Genomic DNA, 26,460 nt, shown 5'->3' on the forward strand with positions numbered 1-26,460 from the left:
GTGGGTGGGCAGGGGATTTATTCATATGCATTAACTTCCAGGTTTTACCCTGGATCATGGGCCACGTGGGTCTTTTACGTCTTTTAAGTCTATACTGTCCTACAATACACTGTTTGGCAATATAGACCTGATTACAAGGCTTAACACGGTAAATATTTGCTGAGAATCTTAAATGCCAGGTGCTATTGAGGACATAAAATAATCTCAGAAATGGCTTCTGACCTCAAAGTTTTCAGTTACTGCACGGGGGACTCTTATCTTCAGGGCAAAGAGGCAAGATTGTATTAAGACATTTAGTTAAAAGATCCTCAGGAAGATTTAAGGGTTAAAGGGTATGAGAGAAGGGGCACCTGGGTGGCTTCAGTCGGTTGAACATCCAACTCTTGGTTTCAGCTCAGGTCTTGATCTCCAAGTCATGGGATCAAGCGCCAAGTTGGGCTCCATGCTCAATGTGGAGTCTGCTTGAGATTCTCTCTCCTCTGACCCTCCTCCCCACTGCATGTTCTCTTTCTCAAAAAAAAAAAAAAAAAAAAAAGGCAATAAAATGTAATAACAAACAAACAAATATGAGACACACCCAAGGTTCTAATCTTTGGGAATATTCCAGATGTGGAGGTTGTGTGGGATCACGTCTGATTCTTCAGGGCCGGGTACATGTCCCAGGCTGGCTTGCACCCAGGCCGCCAGGAGAGGCCAGCATCTGGAAGGCACAAATGAGAAGCCTTGAAGTGGACAGCTAGGGTTTGGGCACTGCTCCTTCCTTTGGAACACCAGGAGTAAAATGCAGAAGTCACTATAAATCCTGCTTCTGAGGAAGTTCATGTTCCCTTGAGGGTCAGAAACTGCACAATTCCATATGAGCCCCCAGTTTGCTTACTTGGCATGGTCCTTCCTTGCGAGAACAAGCAGGTGCCTCCCTGACGCAACTCCGGCTCTGCTGGCTGTCTCTCGGACCACCCAGGTGGAGGCTCGTGGGCCAGCGTGAGACCCAGCCTGCTGTATTTCAACATTCTTAGCCGCCATCATTTAAAAACATTTTCCTGTCGCAACTCTCAATTTCTGGCTCCTTGTGAAACTAAAGGATCTGCCAGTACTGGGTGAGGAGGCTCTTCTGCCCCTTGCTCCCTAGCACCAGGTGGGGCTTTCACTGCCTCTCACCACCTGGCTTGCACTGTTGCCTTCTTGAGCTTTGTTGTTTCTACCTGTGCTCCACAGAGGTGGATTCCAAAAGGGGGGGGGAGGGGGAACAATGCCATGTCTTTGGTCTGGTCCGCGTCACCCACCATCCCCTGCCTGACCCCTGTGGGCATTTGTTCTCTCTGCACTGGATATGGGTGAGTGGTCTTCGTTCTTGAGCTAACTTTGAGTCTTTGATCTTTCTAGACTTTTTTCCTTTAAAGCAATTGGTGCGGGGTGAGTCAGGATTTCCCTCTATCCAGAACACGTGTTCCTTGGTGACAGGAGACTGCACCCCGTGGGCTGCATGTGAACTACTCAGTAACTGGTGGAACAGCCCAACCTTTACCTTTAGGGAACTGGTCCTTATCGCTACCAGGTGGGAAGGAGGTGACCACTGTCCTGTTTCACTTCAAAGGTGGCTGTGTTTCAAAGAGGGCAAATGATATTTGGAATCAAATTGGGGGAAAGTACTGGATTCTTCGAGAGGGGAAAGGTTCTAGTATAATAATGAGTGGCTCAGAACTTGTGATTTGCTGACGTCCTCAGGGCTGCAGCCTGACTTTGGCTTGACAAGCACTGGGGAAAACGTGACAAGTCAGAACCCACCCAGTGAGCTCGGGGATTGCCCTCTTGGCCTTTGCAGTGAGGGGGCTTCTGGGTTCTTTCCTAGGCACCCGCTGGCCACCTTTTTCCATCTGTTTTTCCGAGTGAGTGCCATTGTCACGTATGTGTGCTGTGACTGGTTCAGCAGAAGCTTTGTGGGCTGCTTTGTCACCGTGCTCCTCCTCCTGTCCTTTGACTTCTGGTCTGTGAAGGTAAGCCCCCCCCCCCCCCCCCCGGCTCGTGACGCCATCGCTCCTGAAACACGAGGGCCATAGTTCAACGTCACTGATGTTACCAATGAGTGTGGCTGGTTTGGGCCAAGAGGTGCTTTCGCTTAAAGAGCAGATCCATACTTAAAAGTATGAACCAGTATCGCTTGAAATTAGAGGAAAAATACGTTGTTTCAGAGTTGAAAAAAATGTCAATCTCAACTGCCACTGTCACCAATATGTATCTCAAGAGGGTGGCAACTCCGTAAGCTTTGCATTTTTTTGTAAAACGTATTGCAGGGCGGGGAAATCGCTTGTTAAGGTAAGCTTGGTTAAAAATTAGAAGCCTCCAGCTGGCTTTGAGAACCCACCACAGCTCAGACCCCTCTGCTCCTGCTCCCACTCCCCGGGCAAGTTCGACACCAACTGGAGACTTTTACTTTGTTCATCAGTGAAAAGACAATGACTCTTTTCCTATGGCGTGCTTAGAGTCCTTCTGTCCATTTCCCCCAGAACGTAACGGGAAGACTCATGGTGGGCCTTCGTTGGTGGAACCAGATCGATGAAGATGGGAAAAGCCACTGGATTTTTGAAGCCAGAAAGGTATTGTCCGTTAGGAGTTGAACCAAGGCAAAGGCTGTGGGAAGTCTGCACAGGTCCCTTGTGGGCTTTGTGCAGATCGGGTTCCCACACAGTGCTGAAGCTACCGCTGCAGGCACACCGCTGCCACCAGCATGTGGCGGAAGTTCATGGACGAGAAGCCAAGAGGACCGCAGGTGACTTTGCAACCATTTTCACTCATTCTGAAAATGCAGTCTTCCTCCCAAACAGGCCTCTCCGAATCACATTGCTGCCACAGAGGCTGAAGCACGTATCTTCTGGCTCGGCCTCATCATCTGCCCGCTTATTTGGATCGTGTTCCTCTTTAGCACCTTATTCTCCCTGAAGCTCAAGTGGCTGGTAAGGCGACACCCTGACTTGGACAGTGCTTTGCCATGTGCACAGACCAGGACTGCAGAAGTGGGTTTTATTAGCTGTTGATTTGCGACAGCTTTGCTGAGCTTTCACAGACCCTACAATCCACCCATTCAGCACATGCAACGCAATAGGTTTCTAGTATATTCACAAGTGTGTGCAGTCAGCACCACAGCCCATCCTAGGATATTATTGGCACTCCCAAAAGAAGTCCTGTACCCTCCTTCCAGCCATTACCACCTCCCCTGTGCCCCTCTTCCTCCATGCCTGGCACTCATCTTCCTGTCTCAACACTTACCTATTCCCAACATTTTCTGTAACTGGAGTTATATAACGCGTTTGTACCCTTCTTCCACTTAACGTAGTCTATTTAAGGATCATCTGTGTTCTAGCATTTATCAAGACTTCTTTCCTTTTTGTGGCTGCATAGTATTCCATTGTAGGGCCATGCTGCATTTTTTTCTGTTCATCCACTGACGGACATTTGGTTGAACCTTTCAGACTCCTGTGAATAATGCTGAGAGAAGTTGTAAGCAAAACCATGTGATATCCTACCTTAGAACTCTTTCTAAAAGCAAGCCTCAGAGTTCTTAAGTTTTTATAGGCTTTTTTTTAGCATGCTCCACAGCCAGCATGGAGCCCAATGCTGAGATCGTGAACTAAGCTGAGACCAAGAGTCTGACGCTCAACCGCCAGCCACCCCTATTTTAATTATTCTGTTTCATTGCTGTGATCTGGCTCCTTCGGTGAGAAAACATCCACAGACAGTAGAAGAGCAGTGTAATCAAAAGTGGGGGGCACTCTGGCGTTTGGCTGTTGGCCCAGCCATGCATCAGCTCTGAGACTTTTGTTTCTGTGGGTTTCAGTTTCTTCCCTATAAAACGGGATGATAATGGCACTGTCTTTTGTTGTTGCTAGATAAGGTGTCCATGATTTGTGAGTTCTCAAAAAACGTCTGGTTGTTACTAAGTACATACCAGAGCCACTTCTGTGGTTCGAGAGGAACATTCCCATACATGCTCTTAGAAGAACTACTTTTGCTTTGTGAGCAGGCCCTTGTGATAGCTGGGATTTCTCTCCAAGCCGCTAACCTGTATGGTTACATCCTCTGTAAGATGGGAGGTGAGAGTGACCTCAGCAAAGTCACAGCCAGTTTTCTGTCCCAGACGGTATTCCAGACGGTGAGTTCCTGAAGTCTTACTCCTGGACCCCTGCACTCGATGTTTGAAGCGCAGGTGGCCTAGTGGCAAATGCAGTTTTAACCGTTTTCGTATCAAGTCGGCTGCCACAGTGTTCTGTGTATGTGTGTGTGTGCATGCACACGCATGTGCCCATGGAGGCGGGGCATAAAATTTATACAACATAAAAATTACCACTTTAAACATACAGATCAGTGGTGGTAAGTACGTTCGCAATGTCATGCAGCCATCACCACCATCCATCTCCAGAACTTTCTCATCTCCCCAAACTGAGGTTCTGTCCACATGACACAGTAAGTCCCAGCCTCCCCTCCCACCATCTATTTGGCTCTCTGAACCTGACTCCTTTGGGAACTTCACGGAAGTCAAATCCTGCAGTACTGGTCCTTTTGTGACTGCCACTATTGGCTTTAAGTGATTTTAAAACTACAGGATTAAGTACCACACACACACCTAGCATTTATTTCTAGAAGCATGAGATCTTTTAAATTTGACCAGCTCCTCTTAAAATGGTTTGACCCGTCTTAAAATTTGAACAGTGCTGCTTTCTGCCAAGACCTTGATTGAGCAATGAGCCCTGCAGGTTTTTGGTTATGTTGTGGGTTTGCTCTGGCCCTTGAATCAGCAGAATCAGGCCCCTCATGTGTGGGGACAAAGCCACAGTGGACTTGTCTTCTTGCAGGCTGGCCCGGGTGACTTCCAGAAGCCTGGCCTGGAGGGGCTGGAGATTCACAAGCATTAGGTAAGAGGTGAGATCGATGTGGGAGCCAGCCAGGGTAGGGGGTCATCCCAGGGCTCCACGGCCCCCTCCCTTGGCTCACATGGAAGGGGTGCAAACTCCACCCTGTGTGCAGGCACAAGGGACGGGGCAGGAATGGGGGGAGAGAACAACGGGATTTGCCCAACTCTCCACAGCTGCCCAGAGGGAGTTGGAACTTGGGAATCACCTCTTCCCTCATTGGTGCCAGTTCCTGCACATCTCCCGGCAACGAGGAGAATTCTAGAATTTACGTCACTCTCTTTTACGTAATTAAAAAAAACAAAAAACAAAAAACAAAAATACCCCATAAATGGTCTTGGAGGACACTGGAAATTACTGGACATTGCACATATATTACTGCACGGGGCACAGACCCCCGTTCTGTTTACGTGGGTGATTTATGGGCTTTTTGGGACTATTTTCATTTTTCCTCTCAATCTGAAGCAATGGCGTTTGGACTGTTATTTAAAACCATGACTGGATTTTGCAATGAAGCCACACATCCATCCCTCTGGTTCTTTTTTAGGCTTCTCTTCTGAGCCTGCAGTGGCTGAAGCAAGAGGTTCTGTTCTTAAATAAGCTTCCAGCAGAGAAGAATTCCCTGACCAATAAGCCGTTGGTTTCCTGCCAGAAGTAGGCCTCAGGGGAGAGGCCTGAGACGTTTTTATTCTTAAGACAGCATGTTGGTAAAGAATGCCTTTATGTATGCTGACAGTGTATGAATATGACAATTAAAGTGTCTCTGAAAAAATGACTTCACGCCCTACCAGCATCTGGTCCCTTTCTGCCCGTGTCCCCAGGCTGCTTGGGCCGGGCTGCGGGGTCAGCTTGTGTCCTGAACACTCTCATGTTTCAGGAACTGATGAGGTGCCCTTCTTCTGGCAGATGGCGACCACAGAACTCCTGGATTCCTGGAACATGAGACAACAGAGAAGCAGTGATGCGGTGCCCCTCTCTCAGGCAGCCTGCCTGTGCTGGTGAGGCTGAAGCCCTGCACGGCTGAACTCCCAAAACAGTCCTGTTTCTGCCGATGCTGACTCCTCAAAAGTGCTTGTCCACGGTCCTAAGTGTGTGGCTCGAGATCTTACATGGGCCCATTCCACAGATCAAGAGCCTGGGAATGCCATACCCCGCCCTGGATGCCCTTCTCCTAGGTAAAAGGAACGCCATGACAGCTTTAACGACTGCCCCTGCCCAAGCTGCCTTAACGTCCAGGCCTCCACTGGCCACTCACCAGCACCCTCAGGCTGCACATGTGCTTTCTCCTCTCAAAAGCTTTCTCATGGACACCTGGCTTCCTGGGCTGAGGGGTCATCCCAGCCCTCACGAGCCCTACTGTCCCCACTCGAGGCTTAGGGGCAGTGACCCTAATGACCCATAAATGGCTCTAAATGGGATGGTCACACCCAGCAGGGCATAGGACTCAGGCACACACGTACTTTGAATGATACTTCTGTAGGCTAAAGTGGCTGGGGAATCCGGAGCGTCAATCAGAAAAGACTGTCCTTTGTCGCAACTCTTACCTTGAAGAGAAATAAAAAAATCCATGAAGAAAACTGTGGCAAGGTGAACTGGAGGCCCTCTCGGGCCTGTGATGTTAAGACCCTGAGCCCACCTCACTTGCAGTGGAGAGTATAGCTGAGGAAACACACGAGATGAATGCGAGCATAAGTACACATGTGGAACGTGTGTATTTACACTTCTCGGGGCTGCCCAGGCAGGTGCTCCTTGCCCCTCCTCCACTGCTCTGCCCACCCCCAAACCTGGCCGACCCCCTGCGCCTGCTCGGCACGACTGCAGAAGCAAGTCAGTGGCGCTGCTCCCCCACCTCAGCTGGGCCCTGCAAGGCCAGCTGCCCCAGGAGCCAGGGAAAGTGAGGGAGGAAAGGAGCCAGGAGGAGGGGCTGGCAGAGCTGGAGTCCAAATGAACCCGGGTCACCCTGGGAATGTGCTGGACCAGGTCCGGAAGTCCTAGGTCCCAGAAGAGTCACATACTAGCCACTGGGTACAATTTTCACAGTGTTCAAGTCTTCCCTGCCCTGGGGGACCCTCCCCCTCCCCTTCCCCGTTTTAATAAAACTTCCATCCCTCTCACTGTGCTCTCTGACCAGGCATTACTGTCCAAAGAACTGGTTTCTGCAGTTTTCTGGGTCTCCTCTCCTGTCATCTTTGCCACTCCCCAGGCAGGGGGCACGGTTACCACCCCCTCTTACAGATGAGGCCATCAGGGCTTGGAGCCTCCAGCTAGCGGTGGAAGAGCCGGGCTCTGAGGCTGGACATCCACCCCAGAGCCTCAGCCGGGTGGGTCCACAGGCTTAGCACAGTGCCAGAGATACGGCACCTCCTTCTGCCAGGGATCCCAGCACAGGCTGAAATGTGTGCCCTCACGCCGTCCTATTCCCAGGGATCTGCCTTTGCTCTCGCTGGACAAAAATAACTCTGGCGGGGAGGGAGGTGGCCTGTCACAGTGACCTCACAGTTTTGTCCTGCTTTCCAGTACAGAACAGCGCCAACCACCCTTCTCTGATGCCCACGGGCCTTGTGCTTTCAGCTAGAAGGGAGGCTAGGGCCACGTAACTTGTCACACAGGCCCACTCCCCAGAAGCTCCTTCATCCTCTGAGCTTGGGACTGAGTAGCAGCTGCCCTCAGGGCATCTGCTGTGCTACTGGCTCCTGGCAAGTACTCAGAACTTCACTTCTTTGTGAAAAGTGGCCCTAAAAAGAAAAGCCCGGCAGAAGCTGGAGCCAGGCAGGAGGGCAGATGCCTCCCTTCCCCTCGCCTTCTTGGGGGTTGGGTCCTGCATTGGGGTCTGAGGCTCTCCCAGCCTCAGCAGGCTGCCTGCCCGTTCTCTGCCAGGCATCCCCCTAATCTCTTGCCCACCACGCCTGTCCTCAGGGCCGCACTCAGGTGGTGGCACATGCTGGGGCTGACAGCAGTGAGTGAGCCAGGACGGGCAGTGACCCGCCTCAAGTCACTCATACTCATCCCTACATCCACCTGCCTCGAGGGGCCTCTGAGCAGGAGACACTCTTAGACCTGGAGGGTTAAGGTGGGGAAACTCGGCATCACGTCTGGTCAGTGCAAACAGATTCATCTTCCTGGGTGTTTGCATACTCGCTAAAGCAGCAGCTGGAGTTTTCCATGTTTCATGGGGGAAACACAGAGCAAAGTGGTGTTTCAGGGCCGGAAAATACGCGATGAAGGTTCTCTGGATATGCACTTAGGTGCCAGGCTTCTCAGAGCAGCCGTCAGTCCCTGAGCAGCCCCTCAAGGCTGCGCCCTCCCACCCCACTCTTGGCTCCTCCACTCTGCACACCCCCAGCAATCTCGCCTGAATAGGCACGTCCCACAATGTCCCTGAGCCTGCTGACCAACCAAAGGCTCCTCTAGACCCAACATGCGAGGGAACCTGCTCTCCTCAACAACACTGCCCCCCCCCCCCAAAGGTCACAGCTTCTGAGGGCTGTCCCCATCTTCTAGAGCACGCAGACATCTGCCATCTTTCTCCCCAAGCATCAAATCGTGTCCCCTTCCCACTGCTGTGTGCCTCATCTCCAGGTCTGGGCAAGCCCTAATCTCCTCCCCACACTCCCCTACAGGGACGCCTGAAGGCCTCCCTCTCAGTCTCAGGTTCTCATTTCCTCACCCTGAAGGCCCAGCTCTCGGGCCTGGCTGCAGAGCCGTCCACATCTGGGTTCCAGCCTGCCTTCCCGCCTTCTCCCCGGGCTTCCCTTGGCCCAGGCCCCTCTGCTGACGCAACTACCCTACCACTTCCTCACGTCACAGGCTCAGCTAACTTAAGCAAGTTTGACTCTACCTCAGGGAAACAAACATTTGGAGGCAAGTATAATTTGAGGAATGTGAGTGGCCCTCCCGATCATGGTGCTCAGCAAGCTGACACTCTAGAGTGAGTGCAGGATAGGGATGTGGTCCACCACCCCACCCCCTCTGTCAGTCTTGCTGCCGCTCATGGAAGGGACCCAGAGGACTCTGGGATGAAAAGGGTGAAACATTTTTCATGCACGGGGCCCCTGTAGGCAGGCCAACACCCTCATCTAATGCCGAGAGACGGGGCTGTCCACGCTGTGCTGGACCTCCCAGGAGGCAGGTCGGTCTTCCTAAGGGGTTTTCAAGGCTAATTCTGATTCATGCCTTTCACCGCAGAACCTAATTCCTGTCTGAGACAGGATCCCAGCACACACCCATGGCATTTCCCTGTCCTGTCCTCTCTACTTGGTGGATTCCTTTTCTGGGGCCTCCCAGCACCTCCCTGACCAGTCCTCGCCCCACCCTCCACGCCTCACCCAACCACACCCTTCATATGCGGTCTGCTCACTTCCATGGTGACATGCCTGTGTCCCTAGGCCGGAGCTGAGCTCCTGAGGGTGGGCTCTGCGTCTGCTGCCGCACTGCCCAGTCATGCCCGTGCGGAGTGAGCAGGGTGTAAAGGCCCCATCTGGCAATGGAGGGTCAGGATGGCATTTAGACTCACCCACCTATGTGTGGATCCAGAGGCACTTTTCCGAGGAGCGGGATCTTCAGATTCTGGCACATGACTTCTGCACCCCCTGTCGTTGGTGGGAATATCTGAGATTCCTTCTGTAAGGTAAGTTAAAAAGGGAAGAATTAGGATTTTATTTCAGAATCATTAAAAATGGACATTTTAAAACAACTTAAAAAAAAATGGCTGTCTGAATGTGAAACATTAACCACTAGAAGAATTCTCATTAAATCAGCAATAGAGATTGTGATTCTACTTTCCAAAGTGACAAGGAAAAGCATAAACCATGTCACAGAGACCCCTCCCCAGGCTTTCCTCCTCCTCAGAAGGGACTGCTTAGCCGAGCCATGGGCCAATGAGCCCCCACCTTGCACTTGGGGCAGATGAAGCCACTCATGTTCTCCACCACTCCGATGATGGGCAGCTTCACCTTGTGGCAGAAGTTGATTTCTTTCCGGACATCTTGGAGAGACACCTCCTATCAAGGTTCAAAACACCATTTCAAAGTCAAAGCATAAGAAAAAAGTTGGCGTGCTTGCAGGGACGGTTGGTGCAATGTAGTAGGTTGACCACCATGAAACCTTACAGAGTATTCAGTAAGTATCTCGTTAGTGTCATCCATGCACTAAGCCCTATGCTAGCTGCTATTCCCCGCCAAACCTCAAAAGGATAAATGTGAACAGCCAAATATCAACAGAAAACAAATGCACAAAAAAGGACCTTTTATCATATCCTCATGTTCTATTTTTCTCATTGATATACTACACCAAGCCAAACTGCACTATTTTCTAGGTCAGGGGAACAGCAAAGTGTGGCCTGTGAGCCAGTCTCAATGTCTGGCTTTTTTTTTTTCTTTTTTTTTTTTTTAAAGATTTATTCAAGAGAGAAAAAGGGCGTGGGATGGGGGGAGGGAAAGAATCTCAAGCAGACTCTACACCCAGCATGGAAACGGACGTGGGGCTTGATCTCACCACCTGAACCAAAACCTAGAGTTGGACACTTAACTGAACCGCTCAGGCACCCCTGTTTTTTTAAAATAAACTGGACACAGCCACATACGTTCCTCTACATATTATCACTGGCTGCTTTCATCCTACAATGGTACAAATGAGTGGCTGTGACAGGCCGTGTGGTCCACAAATATTTACTATCCGGCCCTTTATAGAAAAAGTTTGCTAACCTCTGATCTAGATTATGAGCACAAACAACTTTATAGACAAGAAGAAAATGAGGAATAGTCTAGTTAGATCAAATTCACTTCTGAACTCTAAAAAGCTCCTTTTACAGTGATACGTAGAGTGTGACATCCAGGCTTGGCACCCTCTCTATGCCCCCCAGGTCACGGTATCACGGACACATTATTCCTCACTTGCTGTTGTCAAGTGTGGCCACACTCTACCCTCTGTGGCTCTAACGCTTCTGAGTTCCCAAAGGTTCAAGGCTTCGAGTCACCTATTTCTCCCCAGGCACACATTTGGTTCTTCATCCCTATGAGATTGAGGTACAGACAAAAAGGCATTTAGCTAGAAAGTAAACCAGTATAAACTGGTATTAGTCTCCGTGCTCCTTGCACCACTGTGGTTCTCTCCTTGGTGGCCCCGCTTTGTCAAAAAGGACCCCCAAAAGAGTCACCTGCTTGTGCAAGTGGCAGTGAAGGGCTCTGAGAAGGTGGGTGACCCTCGTGTTAAGTCACACTCTCCATAAACGTTCCACACAAAGGGTGGAGTGTCCTCCCATGGCTTCCTGGAGAAGGGCCAGCATCTGCTCCATCTGTTTTCCTCTTCTGGAGCCCAAGGGGGGCACCACACCCTCTTTTCACAGTAAATGTGGCTTTGGACAGGCCATCTTGAGAAATGGTTTTATGTTCACAGCAAAACTGGGCAGAAAGAGTTCCCATATGTCCCTTGCCCCTACACCCATGAAACGTCCCCACTATCAACATCCCACAGCACAGTGCTCTATTCCAAAAAGATTTTTCCTTTCGGGTATCTCGTCTGGGACTCACCCTTGACAGTTCTGCTGGTCTAGAGTGGGGCCCAAACACTGTAAAAATTTGAAAGCATTATCAAAGACAAATCCATCTGCCACCCCCTAGGCCAGGTGTTCCCTACCTCTGGCCACTTATGCGGCATCCTGCTCTTCCACGTGCCTCCAAGACACCCTCCACGGGGCACCAGACATCTCACATGCATCCCGTCCTACCACTCCCCGACCCAGGCATCTTCACATGGCCCATGGGGCGTGTCACACCGCTGTTGGAGCACTGCATGTGTGCAGTGTCTGGTACCCACATTCCTCAGTGAATCATACAGGCCATGAGGGAGGACAGGCCCATTTCCTCCCTGATGCCTGGCACAGAGCCACAGATAGGTGCTGCTCTGTGAAGGTTTGGTGAAGCATGAGGAGATACTAATTCACAGACTGAGGCCCCCTTTGGTGTGCTTCCTTAGGATTGGAGAAGAGGATCATGACAAAAGGTACAGCTGAGCAGAATAATCTGCTGGTTTCTTGGCAACAATAATAAAGCACATCGCAGACCAGACTGCGTCTATTCACTGCTGGATTCACTCAGGATGACACTACCGCGCACTCTCAGTTTGGGTTCAGTATGGCCTCTGGGCCTGGAACAAGAGCTGGGCGTTGCTAAAGCAGCAGCAAGGACCACAGCAGCTTATCTAGAATACACCCCAGGGTGGCTCTACAGAAAACCAGGCGGTCTTGGGAGTTGGTGGGAAAGGTGCATGGAAGCAGCACTGAGGGTTATGAGGACTGAAGCATGAGCACAGCAGAGGTAACAGGACCACGAGGGACAAGCCAAACTGAATGGCACCAGTGGCCTTGCCGGCTGAGTGAAGGAAATGTGAAGGGCAATTCTGAGCCACTACTGCTTTGATCTGTGCACATACATAATCGTGGAATGCCTACTTGTTAACAGCAAATACCAAAGATAAAACTTCTAACAAAGTTTTTGTAGATCCATCCTGAGGACTATTGGAGCATGTGTTCTGGGGAGCTGCTTCCAGAAAAGGGTCTCAAAGCCATATGAGAAAGAAGCTCCCAACACAGCACAGTTCAAAGCCAGCTCTACTGGGGCACTCACTCACCTGGGGAGTGGTGATGATCACCGCCCCATCGATGTGTGTCGACGACAGGTACTGGACAGCCGAGAGATGTTCATCCGACGTGCCAGGAGGAGTGTCCACGATGAGGTAGTCAACCTCTCCCCAGTCCACGTCACGAAGGAACTGCTTGATCATGCCTAAGGAGAGAGAGGGCGAGCCAGTGATGCCTTTTCTCTCTTTTCCGTACCTACAACTCTACAGAGGCACTTTATGATCTTCACGTACACTTGACCTCTCTGGTTGTCATGACTGGGGTGCGGGGAACTACTGGCATCCAGTGGGTAGAAGCCCGGGGTGCTCTAACCTTCTGCAAGTGTAGAGCACAGTCCACCCCTCCCCTAACAAAGAATTATCTGGCCCCAAATGGCAACACTGCAAAGGCTGAGAAGCCCTGCCTTACAAATGACACTTCTGCATTGTTATTTTAAGCTCTGGGCCCAATCAACCTGCTAGGATTTCACCTCACTCACATCTTGGACCTAAATAAGCTACTATAAAACTAGAGTAAAAACAATTCCAATGTCACATAGGCTTTAAAGACAGAGAAACTCAAAGTAGACATTATAAATTATAAAACAAAAACGGGTATCTCTACTAGCTCTCTTCAACCAGCAAAGACAGAGGCAACCAGATGCTTAACCATGATCCTCTGCAAAGCCCAGCAGAGGACTGCTGCCATGCTGATGGGACAGGCTGCAAAGGAAACCTAAAGTAGTTCTGCTCTTGGAAGATCATGCTCACGGAGAGAAAGCAGGATGGCAAACCATTTTTCTTTGGTCCCCTCCAGATAACGGCATCATCAGGACTGCTGAGCAAGAAACCAACCGACATCACCCCCAGATTGTCTTCCACGAACTGGAGAGGATGAAGCAAAGAACACTTAAAACCACAGCACAGGTCACTTCCTTGTCATTTATCGGAGCTGGAAGCATTTTGAGAACAAAATGATCATGTGATCTTGGGTCTATTCATTCTTTGAATTCACAAATCATTTTGGGAGAGGAAGGGTTATCATACAGGGGGACCTGAACGAGGCCCCCTGGGGCCATGTGCTAGAGTGAAGAAACCACAGCAGAAGTATGTCCTTAGCTACCCTCCCCTGGGCTGACAAACCGCAGCCTCCAGGGCCAAATCTGGCCCACCTTCTGGCCCTGTCCATCAAGTTTTCTTGGAATACATGGTCATTCGCTTGCACATTATGACCCTCATGCTACAATGCTGGACAGTGTATGGCCCACAGACTGAAAATATGTACTGTCTGACCCTTTACAGACACAGTGTGCCAATCCCTGACATTACCTGTGCTCCCTATGTCTACAAGGGCACGCTGATTGTTACTTAACTGATAGACAGCTGGGTTGAGGAAAGTGCTGCCTGCCCAAACCATAGCCGTTCTGAACACACGACCCGGAATACACTACCCGGCAAATAAGACAAAGGTATAAAAACTCACCACTGGAGACCAGCCCGAGCCGCTCTGGTGAACCTGCATGAACATAAACATCGACGTTCACCGGTAAGAAATTCTGCACTCTGGGCATACTACAGTTCATTGTCTTTAAAGCTCCCACTCAATTCTCATTAGAGAGTGAGCAGCTGGGGGAGAGGCAGCGGGTAACAGAAGCTGTACCCCCCCACACAACACACACGTTGGAATGTTCTGAAACTCTGCTTAGAGATCTAGTCAGGAGGTAAACTTGGCTGAATTCAAACATAATTTGGCATCTAAGGTATTTTACAAATAGGACAAGGACCAGTTGGGGGTGGCTGGGGCAACGCAGGTGGTTGTGGTGCGGGCAAGGCTGCCTCTGCCAAATCCAGGAGTGAAGGTGTTTGCTTCAGCGAGATGGGCAGCCCAGGACCTGCCCCGCCTGTGGCCTAAGCGTCAGTGACTCAGTGCTGGTCTGCTGCACCCCTGGGAGGAGGGGGCCAACAGGAAGGGTGGGGCCACTTCAAGATTCACACTCTCCTTCAGTAGGTATTCTTTAACAGCCGGCATTCAACTCCGCACCGCCTCTTCATCGTGAAACTAGAACTGACTCAACTTCCAACTACACATGAGTCTCAGCAGCTGGGCTTTAGGGCAACCTAGGAGCTAAGACAGAAGGCCCATTTTCTTGAAGAAGTCTTACCTCCCTAACAGCTCTAGGGAGATCTAATTCACATACCACACCAGTCTCCTGCTCAAAGTGTACAATTCAGTGGCTTTCAGAATATTCCCAGAGCTGGGCACCAGTCAGTTATTTTCATCACTCCGAGACGATACCCTACACCTTGTGACAGTCACATCCAATCCTTCACCCCGACGTGCATGCCACCTCAATCCTAGGCGACTCCCATCTCCTCTCTGCCTCCGCAGATGTGCCTGTTCTGGACACTTCATAGAAATGCAACCCTGTAATACATTATCTTGGGTGACTGGCTTTAAGGTCTTTTTTAATTTTTGTGTCCTTTTTAAATTTCAGTACAGTTAACGTGCAACATTGTTATCAGTTTTGGGGGGTACCATATAATGATTCAACAATTCCATACATTGAGTCCCTGCTCATCACCCAAGGTGTACTCTTCATTCTCTGCACCTAGTTCACCCAGGTCTTAATTTTAAAAAAAGGGGCGCCTGGGTGGCTCAGTCAGTTAAGCGTCTGCCTTAGGCTCAGGTCATAATCCTGGGGTCCTAAGCCCTATGTTGGTCTCTCTGCTCAGCGAGGAGCCTGCTTCTCCCTCTCTTTCCTGCTCGTGCTCTATCTCTGGCCCTCTCTCTTTAATATTTTAAAAATAAAAATAAAAACAACCATCACTCTTCATTCCTATTTAAAACTCATTCTCCATGGTGACAGGCTTAAAAGAGGAATAAACGAAATGACCCGCAGTGTAGAAGAAAATAGTGGGACTTGTTTTATCTCACCATTCAACACCATAATGAAAATATCAGTGTTTATCAAACACTGATGTACCGGTAGAGTCAGTGCTAGATGTATATAACTCATAAGTAAACAAACACACAGCCATACTGTGGCTGAGTACTACAAAGTGTTACTGATGGGCACGTGGGCACAGACGTTGGACAGTGCAGCTCTGCCTCCACCCTGGATGGAATCACCCCTTTCCAGCACCCTCGGCAGCCTCGCCCAAGCCCTGAGCAGAGTCCACAGGCCTGGCCTGTATGCCTCAGGCCACTGTCCAGCTACCCTCCCCTTGTCCCTCTGCCACCGGTCATCCTGCTGCAGACACTCATGCCTCAGGACTCCTGCATTTGCTCCCTTGGCCCATAAGGCTCTTCGCTAGCTCTCCATAGAGGGGTGCCCTTGACCACACCCTTGCTCACCCCGTCCCCTTACCCAGCTTTCATTTTCTATCAGCTGCCTCTTCCCATCAGGGCTGGGGGCTTTATTTGTCTTGCTCACCACTATATCCTAGCACCCAACAGTCACATAAAGAATGAACCCATCCGACATCCTGAAACATCCAAGCACCCCCCTACCCCCCGCCCAGCCCCATTTCAGTGCACTGCCTTTAAGAGGGACCCTTTCTGGGACTGCTCCCTGCAACCCAGGAGGGAGTAACCAGTACCTGCATGGACTGTGGTGGTGCCACGGCCTGTCCCCCACCCCACATCACTCTTCCACCTCATAGTCTCAGTTCCCCAGGGGTGACAACAAGGGCAAAAACATTCCCTTGTTTCCAGGGTACAGAACCAAGCACAGACTGGTCTGGCTTTCCCAGCAGTGTGAAGTCTCTGTGTCCTACTTCTGCATTTTGCTTGCTGTTTCCCTTCCCCTCTAAGAAGGCACTGAAACTAATGCTTCTCAAGTGGTGCGGGTGTACTTTATATATGGTTCCAAACCCCAAAGCTCACAGTTGATGCTGAGGCCGGCAGGCTAGGAACACCGAGCTGCTCTTAGCATGGCCACCTAAGAACACATGGCTCTGCTGACCCCTTGGTTTGGGATTAGCAGTTCGGTGCTATGGTTTGCTGTGAGGATACTTTCCTGAGGTTCGTACTATAGTTATTACCTGTTCTCCCTCCAAGCCCATTATCTTGGGAATCGATGGCCCACATATATCAATGTCCAGAAGAGCAACCTGGGAAACAAGAAGAGACCAAAGCAGTGATGCAACAGAATATACCATGTTCCAGATGTGCACAACTGGGAGGGGGAGAGGGTCTGAGTTTGAAAGGAGGAAGGGGAAATGAAAAGGAATCTCGGGGGAGTTCCAACTTTCATCTTCCAGGCCACAGACACACAGTCTAGAACTCGTATAGAGAGCTTGGCAAAGCACATCCACACATCACTGACTTCCACACCCATCCCCCAAGTCTGGCGCCTAACTCCAGGGTGATCTTCTGGGCCCAGTATCAGGCCCAAGCACCATACACTCGGCATTTACCACATGCCTAAGGAGTGAGTATCATTACCCTGCTTTACAGAAGAGGACATGGAGGTCCGGAGAAGCCCAGTGACTTGCTCAGTAAGCAAGCAGCAGAGCTACGACTAACCTGAGGTCTGGTGATTCCCAACACCGGGGCTCTTTCTGCTACCCCAGGGGGCTGGATAGGAGGGCCAGAGTAGAACCTCATGCTGAGCTCTCACCGAGCTCACCTGTCTTGTGATCCTGAAGGTGAAGGATGGCTTAACCTCAATTTCTAAAATAAAACTGAAAATAAGAAGGAAGTCTAGAAAAGCTCTTTGCTAGTGAATATGCAACCTCGGAAGACTTTCACCCCAGACACGCTGTTTTCTGGGTGTGAGAAACGAGAAGATCTGAGACAGTCTGAACAGCAGAGTTAATATTCATCTTGAAAGCTCATATATCAAGCATCTAAAGTACAACACCACTGGGTAACTTTTTAACTTGCCCTAAATTAGTTTCTTTGCTCCCAGCAAAGCCCCACCTCCGCTTCTTCACTCTGTACTGTGATCAGGAAGACTCTTCATTCTCCTATCAGCCGCTTGCCTCCCCTGCCCTCTGCTGGACCAACTGAAGAAGCAACAGAGCGATGCTTGGGCTGACGACCTGCCTGCCTTCACCTACAGACAAAGAAGGACCAAGTGCATTAATGACTGCAAACATTCTACCTCAGAGCCTCCAGACTTAGGAAACCACACCCTCACCGTGACCCTAACAGACTGAAAGGGACTCCCAGTTTCTAGCCACTCAGTCTCTGCCCTTGCTTTCAGGAACAATTTAACATTTCAAGGAACTATGCTCCCCACAACCAATTAGGTGAATATGGAGTGGAAGGATGTGAGGATGCGGAAACAAATCACGGGCATTCACTCCTGGGGTGGTACTCAAAGAAGTTGTGACATGTCCCCGCTATGCAGACCTCCGAGGGGCCCCGTGTCCTGTCTTTTGCGGACTTCCTGCTGAACCTGTCACTACCCTAAATCTATCCAACAGATTCCCTTTCTGCTCAGGCCAGAGAACCTGAGCAGAGAGCAAAGTGCCTGGGTAAATCTTAACCAGGGCCTCTGTGGAAGGTGCTAGAAACCTGATGAGACAAACAGGTTTTGTCACAGCTCTCTTCCAGCCACAGACTGGTGGAGCAGAGTGCTGTCAGGATCCAGACCTTTCCCATACTCAGCACCCCCAAACATCCCCTTAAGAAGAGGTCATGGAAGGTGGGCTCTAGTCCTGATTCTTGGCACTCAAATGGCTGTGTCACCTCCTACAAAATGTTTTTGTTGGAGCTTCTGATCTGTGAAACAAGTGTGCAAATCATCAGGCCCCTTCCAGCTCCAAAGTCTACAAGCCACAGGAGCCTCAAACACTCCAGCCCGGAAGCCCCAAGGTGGACCCGTTAATGCTATAGTCTTTGGTGTCCCTCAGCTCAGGTACAACCACCAAGGCTCCTCCTGCTCCCTTCACCACAACTCACACATCCCTGGCTGGCCTGTGATTAGTCGGGGGGGTGGGGATGGTTCCCAATTCTGCTCCCTCTTGGCTCATGGGCCTTTGCTATAAGCCACCGGACGCCTGTCTGCCTTGAACACTAACATAGAACAGTCCTGCTGAGAGGGATGAGCTTCCACCAGACAGAAAAGGGATTGGGTGTTTCCCCTCTGAATTTAGGGAAGGGAGGAATGTGCGCTGAGATTAATCAACCAGGCAGACGGGAGTCTACGATCTGTCAACATCCCGCACCCTCTGGATACAGCGGCATTCTCAGTCATGAGTAGGACTTGTGGGGAAATACACTTTCCTAAGTACAGATTTTTTTTTTTTTGGTAAGCTATTGTTGCATAAAGAAAACCAGCTTACTTTGCCATATTTTCACACTGGATGGAGCATTTTCCGTCAGTTGCAAAGTCCGGGCAAACTACTTCAGAGCAGAATTACACAGAAGCACCATAATATGCAAAAAATTCTCTATTTCCAAGTACGTACTTGTATCTGGCCTGGTTAAAGCCCATCTTCAGAGAGTTAAGATACAAAACAGATGAACATGTGAGAAGGGAGGGGAAAATAAGATGAAATCAGAGACGGAGACAAACCATAAGAGACTCGTAACTCTAAGAAAGAAACTGAGGGCTGCTGGAGGGGAAGTGGGTGAGGGGGATGGACTAAGTGGGTGATGGGCATGTAAGGCACTTCATGTAATGAGCACTATTAACAATGAATCAGGGGATCCCTGGGTGGCGCAACGGTTTAGGGCCTGCCTTTGGCCCAGGGCGCGATCCTGGAGACCCGGGATCGAATCCCACGTCAGGCTCCCGGTGCGTGGAGCCTGCTTCTCCCTCTGCCTATGTCTCTGCCTCTCTCTCTCTGTGTGACTATCATAAAAAAAATAATAAAAAATAAAAAAAATTAAAAAAAATGAATCATTAAATTCTACCCTGAAACTAATACTACACCATGTTAATCATCTGATTTTAAATAAAAAAAATTATTGTGTGCGTACATACACACACATGCCTGATAGCTTCTAAAAGCAAAGAGCATTCTGGATGATACGGATACTCTCTTAGAAATAATCAGTTTTTGGCCAACCAATTGGCCAATACAAATTTGACCCTCAGATGGCAGGAGATTGTTGATTAACAGAAGAATAAATCAACAAGTGGATTCTGAACCTACTCAGCACTGTATTTGGTGGGGGTAGGCTACAAACTTGGTGCCAAAGCAGAAATCATCAGTGCCTTTCCCCCACCTTCCAGGCAGTGGATAAAGTAATACTGATTGCTGTCATGGACATTTACTGTGTGTTATCTCACTCGCTCCGGACTCTCATTTTACAAGGAAAACCGAGGCAGAGAGGCTGGTAACCTGCCCAAGGTCAGAGAGGCGGCATGGGCAAAGCGGGATGTGAACCTGGGCAGACTGCAGAGCCTGTACTCCTGGCCACCATGCTCTACCTTGCCCACCACCTTGCCCCAAATGCTTAGAGTTCTGACTTGCCCCTCTGCTCCAAAGTGCTGAGGCCCTGCTTCTTCTACCTCCCTGACTCTGCCCTCATTTGTTCCCTGATCTGGATCCTCGTGGCTGCTCACGGAGAGGAGAACACCAATTCCCATCCAGCTTCCTGTACCCTCCGATGATACCCAAATCACACACTCGGCTGACTATCCTTGCAATGCTCCCAAAGCAACACTCAAACCCTGCCTCTTTGCTTGCCAAATGTCCTAGCAGGTCATTCAAAGCCTCCCCCAGTCTGGCTCAGCCTCGTCCTCAGCCCTCTTCACTGGAGGAGCCACATACACATACCCCATCGGTCCCCCTCACAGTCCAGGCACCTCCTTTCCAAGCCCAGTCATCTCTCCCTGGTCCCACATCCCTAGAGCACATCTTGGGATGGTGGAGGCCAGATTCCAGAGAAGCCCACCTCAGCGACTGGCAGGCCAGCACAAACAGCTCCACTATTAGAAAATGATCAGAACTGGGCAGCCCGGGTGGCTCAGCAGTTTAGCACCGCCTTCAGCCCAGGGCCTGATCTGGAGACCGGGAGACCCGGGATCGAGTCCCACGTCGGGCTCCCTGCATGGGGCCTGCTTCTCCCTCTGCCTGTGTCTCTGCCCTTGCCCCCCCGCCCCCCGTCTCTCTCTCTGTTCTCTCTCATGAATAAATAAAATCTTAAAAAAAAAAAAAAAAGAAAGAAAAGAAAATGATCGGAACAGAAAGGAGGAATAAGGCAGAATGGAGAGCCTGGGTAAGTGCGAGGAGCACTGAGTTCACCAAGTCCAGCCTCCTCACTCCCAAGAAGGGCAGGCTGGCCCAGACTTTCAGTCTTCCTCCAAAGACGCACTCTCCCAGCAAGCACCAGTGCTCCTGGAGCCAATCGCAGTCTGCTACCTGTTTTTGTACAGCCCACAAGGTAAGAACAGTTATTACACTTTTAAAAGGCTGGGGATGGGGGTGGAATTTAAAAAACTCTATTTCATGACATAAACATTATATGAAATCCAAGTATCAGTGACAATAAAATTGTGTTAAAACACAGCCAAGTTTGTTTACAGATGGTCTATGGCTGCTTTTGTGTGTCAGGGCAGGACTGGACAGGTGCTATAGGAACCATATGGCCCACAAAACCTAAAATACTCACCATCTGACTCTTTACACAACAAGTTTGCCCACCCCTGAAGCAAACTCTAATTTCTTAATCCAGTGATTTGAAAACTGTATTCCTGGAGTCCTTGGGGACTGGGTGGTGTCTCAGCGCCTGTGTGTGTACTGTGCACGTGTCAGAATGGTGGGCCCACTGTAGCTGACTTTTTTTGCAGAGAAAATAAAGTCTTATGTTAAGGTCTTACAGTACGATTTCATGCTTACATAGGACGGCTTATCTACTATTAGCACACAACACTGAAATTTAACCAGCTTTTAGAGTTTTAAAATAGAAAGGACAATGTGTGGCAGTTTTGAAATTTCAACATTAGATTAAATGTACCTCTACAACCCCTACTGGTATTTTTTTTTTTTTAAGTCAAAGGGGAAAAGCTATTTATCTGCTAGAAGAGAAATCTGAACTGAAAGTCAGCTCTCATATATAAAATTAATTCATTCAAAATGCATGAAGAGAAAACAAATACTGAGAAATAAGTCAATGTACGAAGAAGGCATGAAGACCATGGAAGAATTGAAATGGGGAGACACAGCTTTCAATATGAACAAAACAACTGCTTTCCTGGAAAGGAAACATGAACAGTGTCCTGAGAAGGGAGAGGGCAGTTAATTGGCAATTCCCATCCTGAGAACAGTAGGCTCTCTAACCCAGGGCACGCACAGAGCCAGCACACAAGTCCTTAGCGAGGTCTCTTGCTTCAGGGCTCACCCTGACAGAGAGCTGGGTTCTTTATTTTTTAAAGATTTTATTTATTCATGTGAGACAGAGAGAGAGCGAGAGGCAGAGACACAGGCAGAGGGAGAAGCAGGCTCCATGCAGAAGCCTGATGTGGGACTCGATCCGGGGTCTCCAGGATCACACCCTGGGCCAAAGGCAGATGCTCAACCGCTGAGCCACCCAGGCGTCCCCGAGAGCTGGGTTCTAAGAGACATCCGTGGTGCTCTAGCAGTTCTGATGTGTAAGCATTTTTTCCACTAGAATTTTGAATAAAATTTCATTTTACAAGAACACAAAGATGGAATGTGTTCCGTGTTTAAAAAAAAATTAGAAAACACAGTATTCATGGTTTTATTAGGTATCAAGTGTAAACTAAGTGATAGGATCACTTTTCTAAGGTCAATGCAAAATTATCATGGGTCCCATGAATAACCCAATGTATTTTTAAAATCGCAGGTACTGTAAATTTCCATTCCAACTTTGTGGTGAAAATTATTTTTTTCTTCTTCTCCATACCGCATCTTTCATTAAAGCTGAAATCCAGAGAGCAGCTGGATTTTTACTGAGCAATTTGGTGATTGCATGCTCATGTGTATACTTGGGTACTAGGTGAGAGGCCCAGTTCAAGGCTTGGTAAATGTTTCCTTCCTCAAGAGCTAAAGAGAAAATACACTTGACTTTTGAACAAGGCGGGAATTAGGGGCCTTATACATGAAAATTCATGTGTAACTTCTGACTCCACCAAAATTTAACTACTGATAGCCTGTTGCCGACCAGAAGCTTATAGGTAACAGCTGATGAACACCTATTTGTATATTATACACTGCACTACTACAGTAAGCTAAAGAAAAAATGTTACGAAAAACATGAAGAGAAAATATAGTACCACTAAAAAAATCCACATGTAAGTGGAACCATGCAGTTCAAACCCTTGTTGTTCAAGGGTCAACAGTATTTTAGGTTTTGTAGACAAAAATCAAGGATACTATAAAACAATTTAAAAGCAACGGTTTATAGGGACGCCTGGGTGGCTCATTGGTTGGGCGTCTGCCTTTGGCTCAGGGCGTGATCCCAGGTTTGGGGATTGAGTCCCACATCAAGCTCCCTGCAAGGAGCCTGCTTCTCCCTCTGCCTGTGTCCCTGCCTCTGTCTCTCATGAATAAATAAATAAAATCTTTTATTAAAAATAATTTAAAAAGCATCCATTTATAGACGTAAAAACCATTCTTAGCTCACAGCCATAGAAAGGCAAGAGAGGGGCTGAATAAGCCCATAGGTTATAGTTTGCACACCCCTGGCCCAGACACAAGTAGAAAGTGGCTAAGAAAAAGAAGTCTGAACTTAAAATAATCAGCATGCCAAGAAACATTACACCTGCTATCCATTTTCACAGCCAGAGAATCTGATGCATTTCCCCATGCATTTCCCTCCTTCTCTCTGCAAGGATCTAGATTCCCGAGACCAATTCAACTTGGTCTAAGGGATCAGTTCTCTAGGAAGCATCACAAACTCTCATACAGGAGCCTCTTCCAGTTTTTCCCAAGGTCTCACCTGCGTGTTTTCATCCTCTGCTAGGCCGTGGGCAAGGTGGGCACTGAATGTGCTTTTTCCAACACCACCTTTCCCAGATAACACCAAGATCTTGTGTTTCACGGTCTTCATTTTTTCTTTGATTTCTTCTATGGCTACAAAGAAAGCAAATCAGGTGATGAAGTCTCTGACTAAATTTCAAACGTCACTCTTCCAATGGACTAGAAGGAGCTAAATCTCTGGGACTATTTCACAGGACTGTGTGTGAAATACCACATAATCAGTGACAGTAGTAAGTACTACAAAGGCTATTGACATCATTGACATTTTCTTGTTTATTAGTTCACTTCTCTGTCTCCTCTTGTTAGGATACAAGTTCCATGAGAATAGAAATTATCTGAACTGTTCATTGCTACACTCCCAGCTCCAGGAGAGCTCCACACGTAGTAATGGTTCCCAACTTAGGGGCAAAATCTGCCTTGGGGACATTTCTGGTTGTCACCAGGAAGGGGTGCTACTGGCATGCAGGGGGTAGAGCCACAGACACTGCTAACTGGCTAACAACGCAGGGTGCCTGGATGGCACAGTTGGTTAAGCATCTGACTCTTGGTTTCAGCTCTGATCTCAGGGCCATGAGATCGAGCCCTGTCTCAGGCTCTGTGCTCAGAGTGGAGTCTGCTGGAGAGTCTCTCCCCCTGCTTGCATTCTGTCTCTAAATCTTTAAAAAAAGGTCTAACAATGCTCAGGACAGCCTCCTACCCCAAATAATTATCCAGATCCAAATGTCAGTAGTGCCAAGGTTGAGAGTCCCTGACAAAGAGCAAACACTTATGAGGACCAGTCACAGGTAACTATCACAGATCATACATTTTCTGTGCATTCAACATTTCACTTCAATTCCTTAAAATAACACCATGAGGTAATTATACTAGCTTCTTCTTATTTAAAAAGCAGGTTCTCAGGGGATGCCCAGGTGGCTCAGTCAGTTAAATGCCTGACTCTTGGTTTCTGTTCAGGTCATGATTTCAGGGTCCTGGGATCGAGTCCCAGGTCCAGCTCCACTCCACGCTCAGTGATGAGTCTGCTTGGGATTCTTCGCCTCTCCTCCCCCTCTTCACCTGCTCATGCGTGTGCATGTGCGCTCTCTCTCTCTTTCAAATGAATAAGTCTTTTTCCTTTTTTAAGTTGGATCCAAGCCCTACGTGGGGCTTGAACTCATGACCCTGACATCAAGAGTTGCATGCTGGGGATCCCTGGGTGGCTCAGCGGTTTAGCGCCTGCCTTTGGCCCAGGGCGTGATCCTGGAGCCCTGGGATCGAATCCCACGTCAGGCTCCCTGCATGGGGCCTGCTTCTCCCTCTGCCTGTGTCTCTGCCAGCCCCCCATCATGAATAAATAAATAAAATCTTAAAAAAAAAAAAAAAAAAGAGTTGCACGCTCTGCAGACTAACCCAGCCAGGTGCCCCTCCTCCACTTTAGATAAGGAAACGGAGGCTCAGAGACCTGAGGACTCTCACTCAAGGTCACCCCGTTTGCAGGACCCAGGAATCCAGCCCCAGTCTCCCGCTCAACTCCTTCAGCATCCTCCCAGCCTCCTTTTTTTTTTTTTAATTTTTATTTATTTATGATAGTCACACACAGAGAGCAAGAGAGCCAGAGACACAGGCAGAGGGAGAAGCAGGCTCCATGCACCGGGAGCCCGAGGTGGGATTCGATCCCGGGTCTCCAGGATCGCGCCCTGGGCCAAAGGCAGGCGCCAAACCGCTGCGCCACCCAGGGATCCCGCCTCCTGCTTTTTAAGATCCTTTAGGCGAGTTCCCAGAGCCTTCCCCATCCTGCGACTTGTCCTTCACCGAACTTATCACTGCGATGATTTCCTCGCTCGCTCAGTTATTTATGGAGCGTCTCCCTATTAGCTTAATATCGTTAGGGCAGTAACCCTGTCTCACTCACAGCTGTAACCCCAGCGCAGAGCACTATGCTCAGGAGAAATCAATACGTATTTATGCTAAGTGAGTGAGAAAATCGCTCCTTTTCCCAAAAGAAGACAATTTTGTCTAAATAATAAGCCCGAGCAAACCCCTAGTTCAAGGTCTATAAACCCTATTCTCCAGCCGCGGGGGCCCCTGTCACTCAAACCCCTAGCCCCGCCCCTCCTGAGATCCCATTGGACTCCACGCCAGTCACTGATACTTCAGGCTCCGCCCCATCCCGCTACTTCCCTCTGTGCTTTCCCACTGCCGGTCTCCTCCCGGTCCCGCCTCTTCCTGGCTGGCGCCCTTCACTTCCGGTTCAGGCCTTGCCCCTTCCTCACCTGGGTCGGGAGCCGCGCCGGCTCCGGAAGCGCAGAGCCGCTGGTTGGGGCAGCCCTGACATGAGGCCCCTCGGCCCGCCTGGGCGCTGCCGGTCCCGGGACAGCCTGCGTGGTGACAAGGTCACAGTTAGAGTGGCTCCTGTCCCTTCAGCCCCACCACCCACGCCCCCCTCCGTGCGCTCACCCTGAGGCACCTCCTCCATTCGGCCGCCTTCGACGTCTGCGCGGTCACCGGAACCCGCCCTTACGTATTTCCGCCTCCCGGCGCCAATCTGACTCTCCAGGCGCGCCAAATAAGTCTCGGAAAGGGGGCTGTGCGCACGCGCGGACTTCGTCAGGTGCTTGGGAGGGGGAAGGGGACTGGTCTTTAATTTCTGTCCCGGTTTAAACTGAGCTGCCGAGAGCATTCGTCAATTATTCAGCACGGAGCTCCCGGGAACACGGGCGTTATCCTACGCGACACGTCCATGCCCTTTCATACCCAAGAAATTTGATACCGATGCAAAGTTATTAGCTAAAATAAACTTTATATTCAAGGTTACTCAGCTGTCCCAAATAAGATCTGCTCCCCCCACCCCCACCCCCACCCCCATCCTGGATCCAATCAAAAGTCGCACCTTCCTTTGTTCTCAGTGCCTTTTAATTCAGAACAGTCCTCTTCTCACCACCCCTTACCCTTTTTTGGGGAGTGGGTGGAGGGTCATCCTTTAGGACATGGATACATTTGGATATGGTGTAGGCCAATTGCCTTATAGAAAACCCACCCCAGTATCTTAATTTGTCTGATT

General features: G+C 49.5%; 2 protein-coding genes across 6 annotated transcripts in view; one reads left to right on the plus strand and one right to left on the minus strand.

Moving 5' to 3' along the window:
• Positions 1 to 7,018, plus strand: part of TVP23A (trans-golgi network vesicle protein 23 homolog A) — a 31,992-nt gene extending 24,974 nt beyond the window's left edge. Inside the window, exons 3-9 of one of the 4 annotated variants that reach the window (XR_012000647.1) lie at positions 1,850 to 1,994; positions 2,505 to 2,594; positions 2,823 to 2,951; positions 4,016 to 4,147; positions 4,848 to 4,907; positions 5,452 to 5,611; positions 5,811 to 7,018. Coding sequence is in view for 2 of the 4 variants with exons in the window: in XM_072753866.1 (XP_072609967.1) it covers positions 1,850 to 1,994; positions 2,505 to 2,594; positions 2,823 to 2,951; positions 4,016 to 4,147; positions 4,848 to 4,907 (556 nt within the window). In the remaining 2 variants the exon portion in view is untranslated. Of the gene's footprint in view, positions 1 to 1,849; positions 1,995 to 2,504; positions 2,595 to 2,822; positions 2,952 to 4,015; positions 4,148 to 4,847; positions 4,908 to 5,451; positions 5,680 to 5,810 lie in introns of those variants that run through there. The other 3 variants (XR_012000648.1, XM_072753866.1, XM_072753867.1) reach the window with 3 other exon arrangements.
• Positions 1 to 25,927, minus strand: NUBP1 (NUBP iron-sulfur cluster assembly factor 1, cytosolic). Of its 2 annotated transcripts, XM_026003106.2 has the most exons (11): positions 25,857 to 25,927; positions 25,673 to 25,777; positions 23,380 to 23,513; positions 16,563 to 16,631; positions 14,002 to 14,034; positions 13,313 to 13,403; positions 12,531 to 12,685; positions 9,794 to 9,904; positions 9,422 to 9,524; positions 6,365 to 6,448; positions 1 to 5,836 (listed from the first exon to the last, which is right to left on the minus strand). In XM_026003106.2, exons 1-11 carry the CDS (start codon positions 25,873 to 25,875, stop codon positions 5,778 to 5,780), a joined length of 963 nt encoding a protein of 320 aa, XP_025858891.1. In that variant the 5' UTR covers positions 25,876 to 25,927; the 3' UTR covers positions 1 to 5,777. The 2 variants fall into 2 exon arrangements, with proteins under 2 accessions (XP_025858891.1, XP_072609969.1); XM_072753868.1 differs by lacking the exons at positions 23,380 to 23,513; positions 25,673 to 25,777; positions 25,857 to 25,927 and adding an exon at positions 17,047 to 17,191.
• Positions 25,928 to 26,460: the final 533 nt, after the last annotated feature.

This window comes from Vulpes vulpes, chromosome 3 (genome assembly GCF_048418805.1).
Source record: "Vulpes vulpes isolate BD-2025 chromosome 3, VulVul3, whole genome shotgun sequence".
Classification (NCBI taxonomy): Eukaryota; Metazoa; Chordata; class Mammalia; order Carnivora; family Canidae; genus Vulpes; species Vulpes vulpes.

Bases quoted from the DNA above. Each gene is read 5' to 3' on its own strand.
- NUBP1 (XM_026003106.2), bottom strand. The intron at 9,525-9,793 runs GTGGGGGCTCAT...CTTACCTTACAG, and splicing joins TCATCTGCCCCAAGTGCAAG to AAGGAATCTCAGATATTCCC. The intron at 6,449-9,421 runs GTGGGTGAGTCT...TTTCTCTTCAAG, and splicing joins GCCTCTGGATCCACACATAG to GTAAGAGTTGCGACAAAGGA.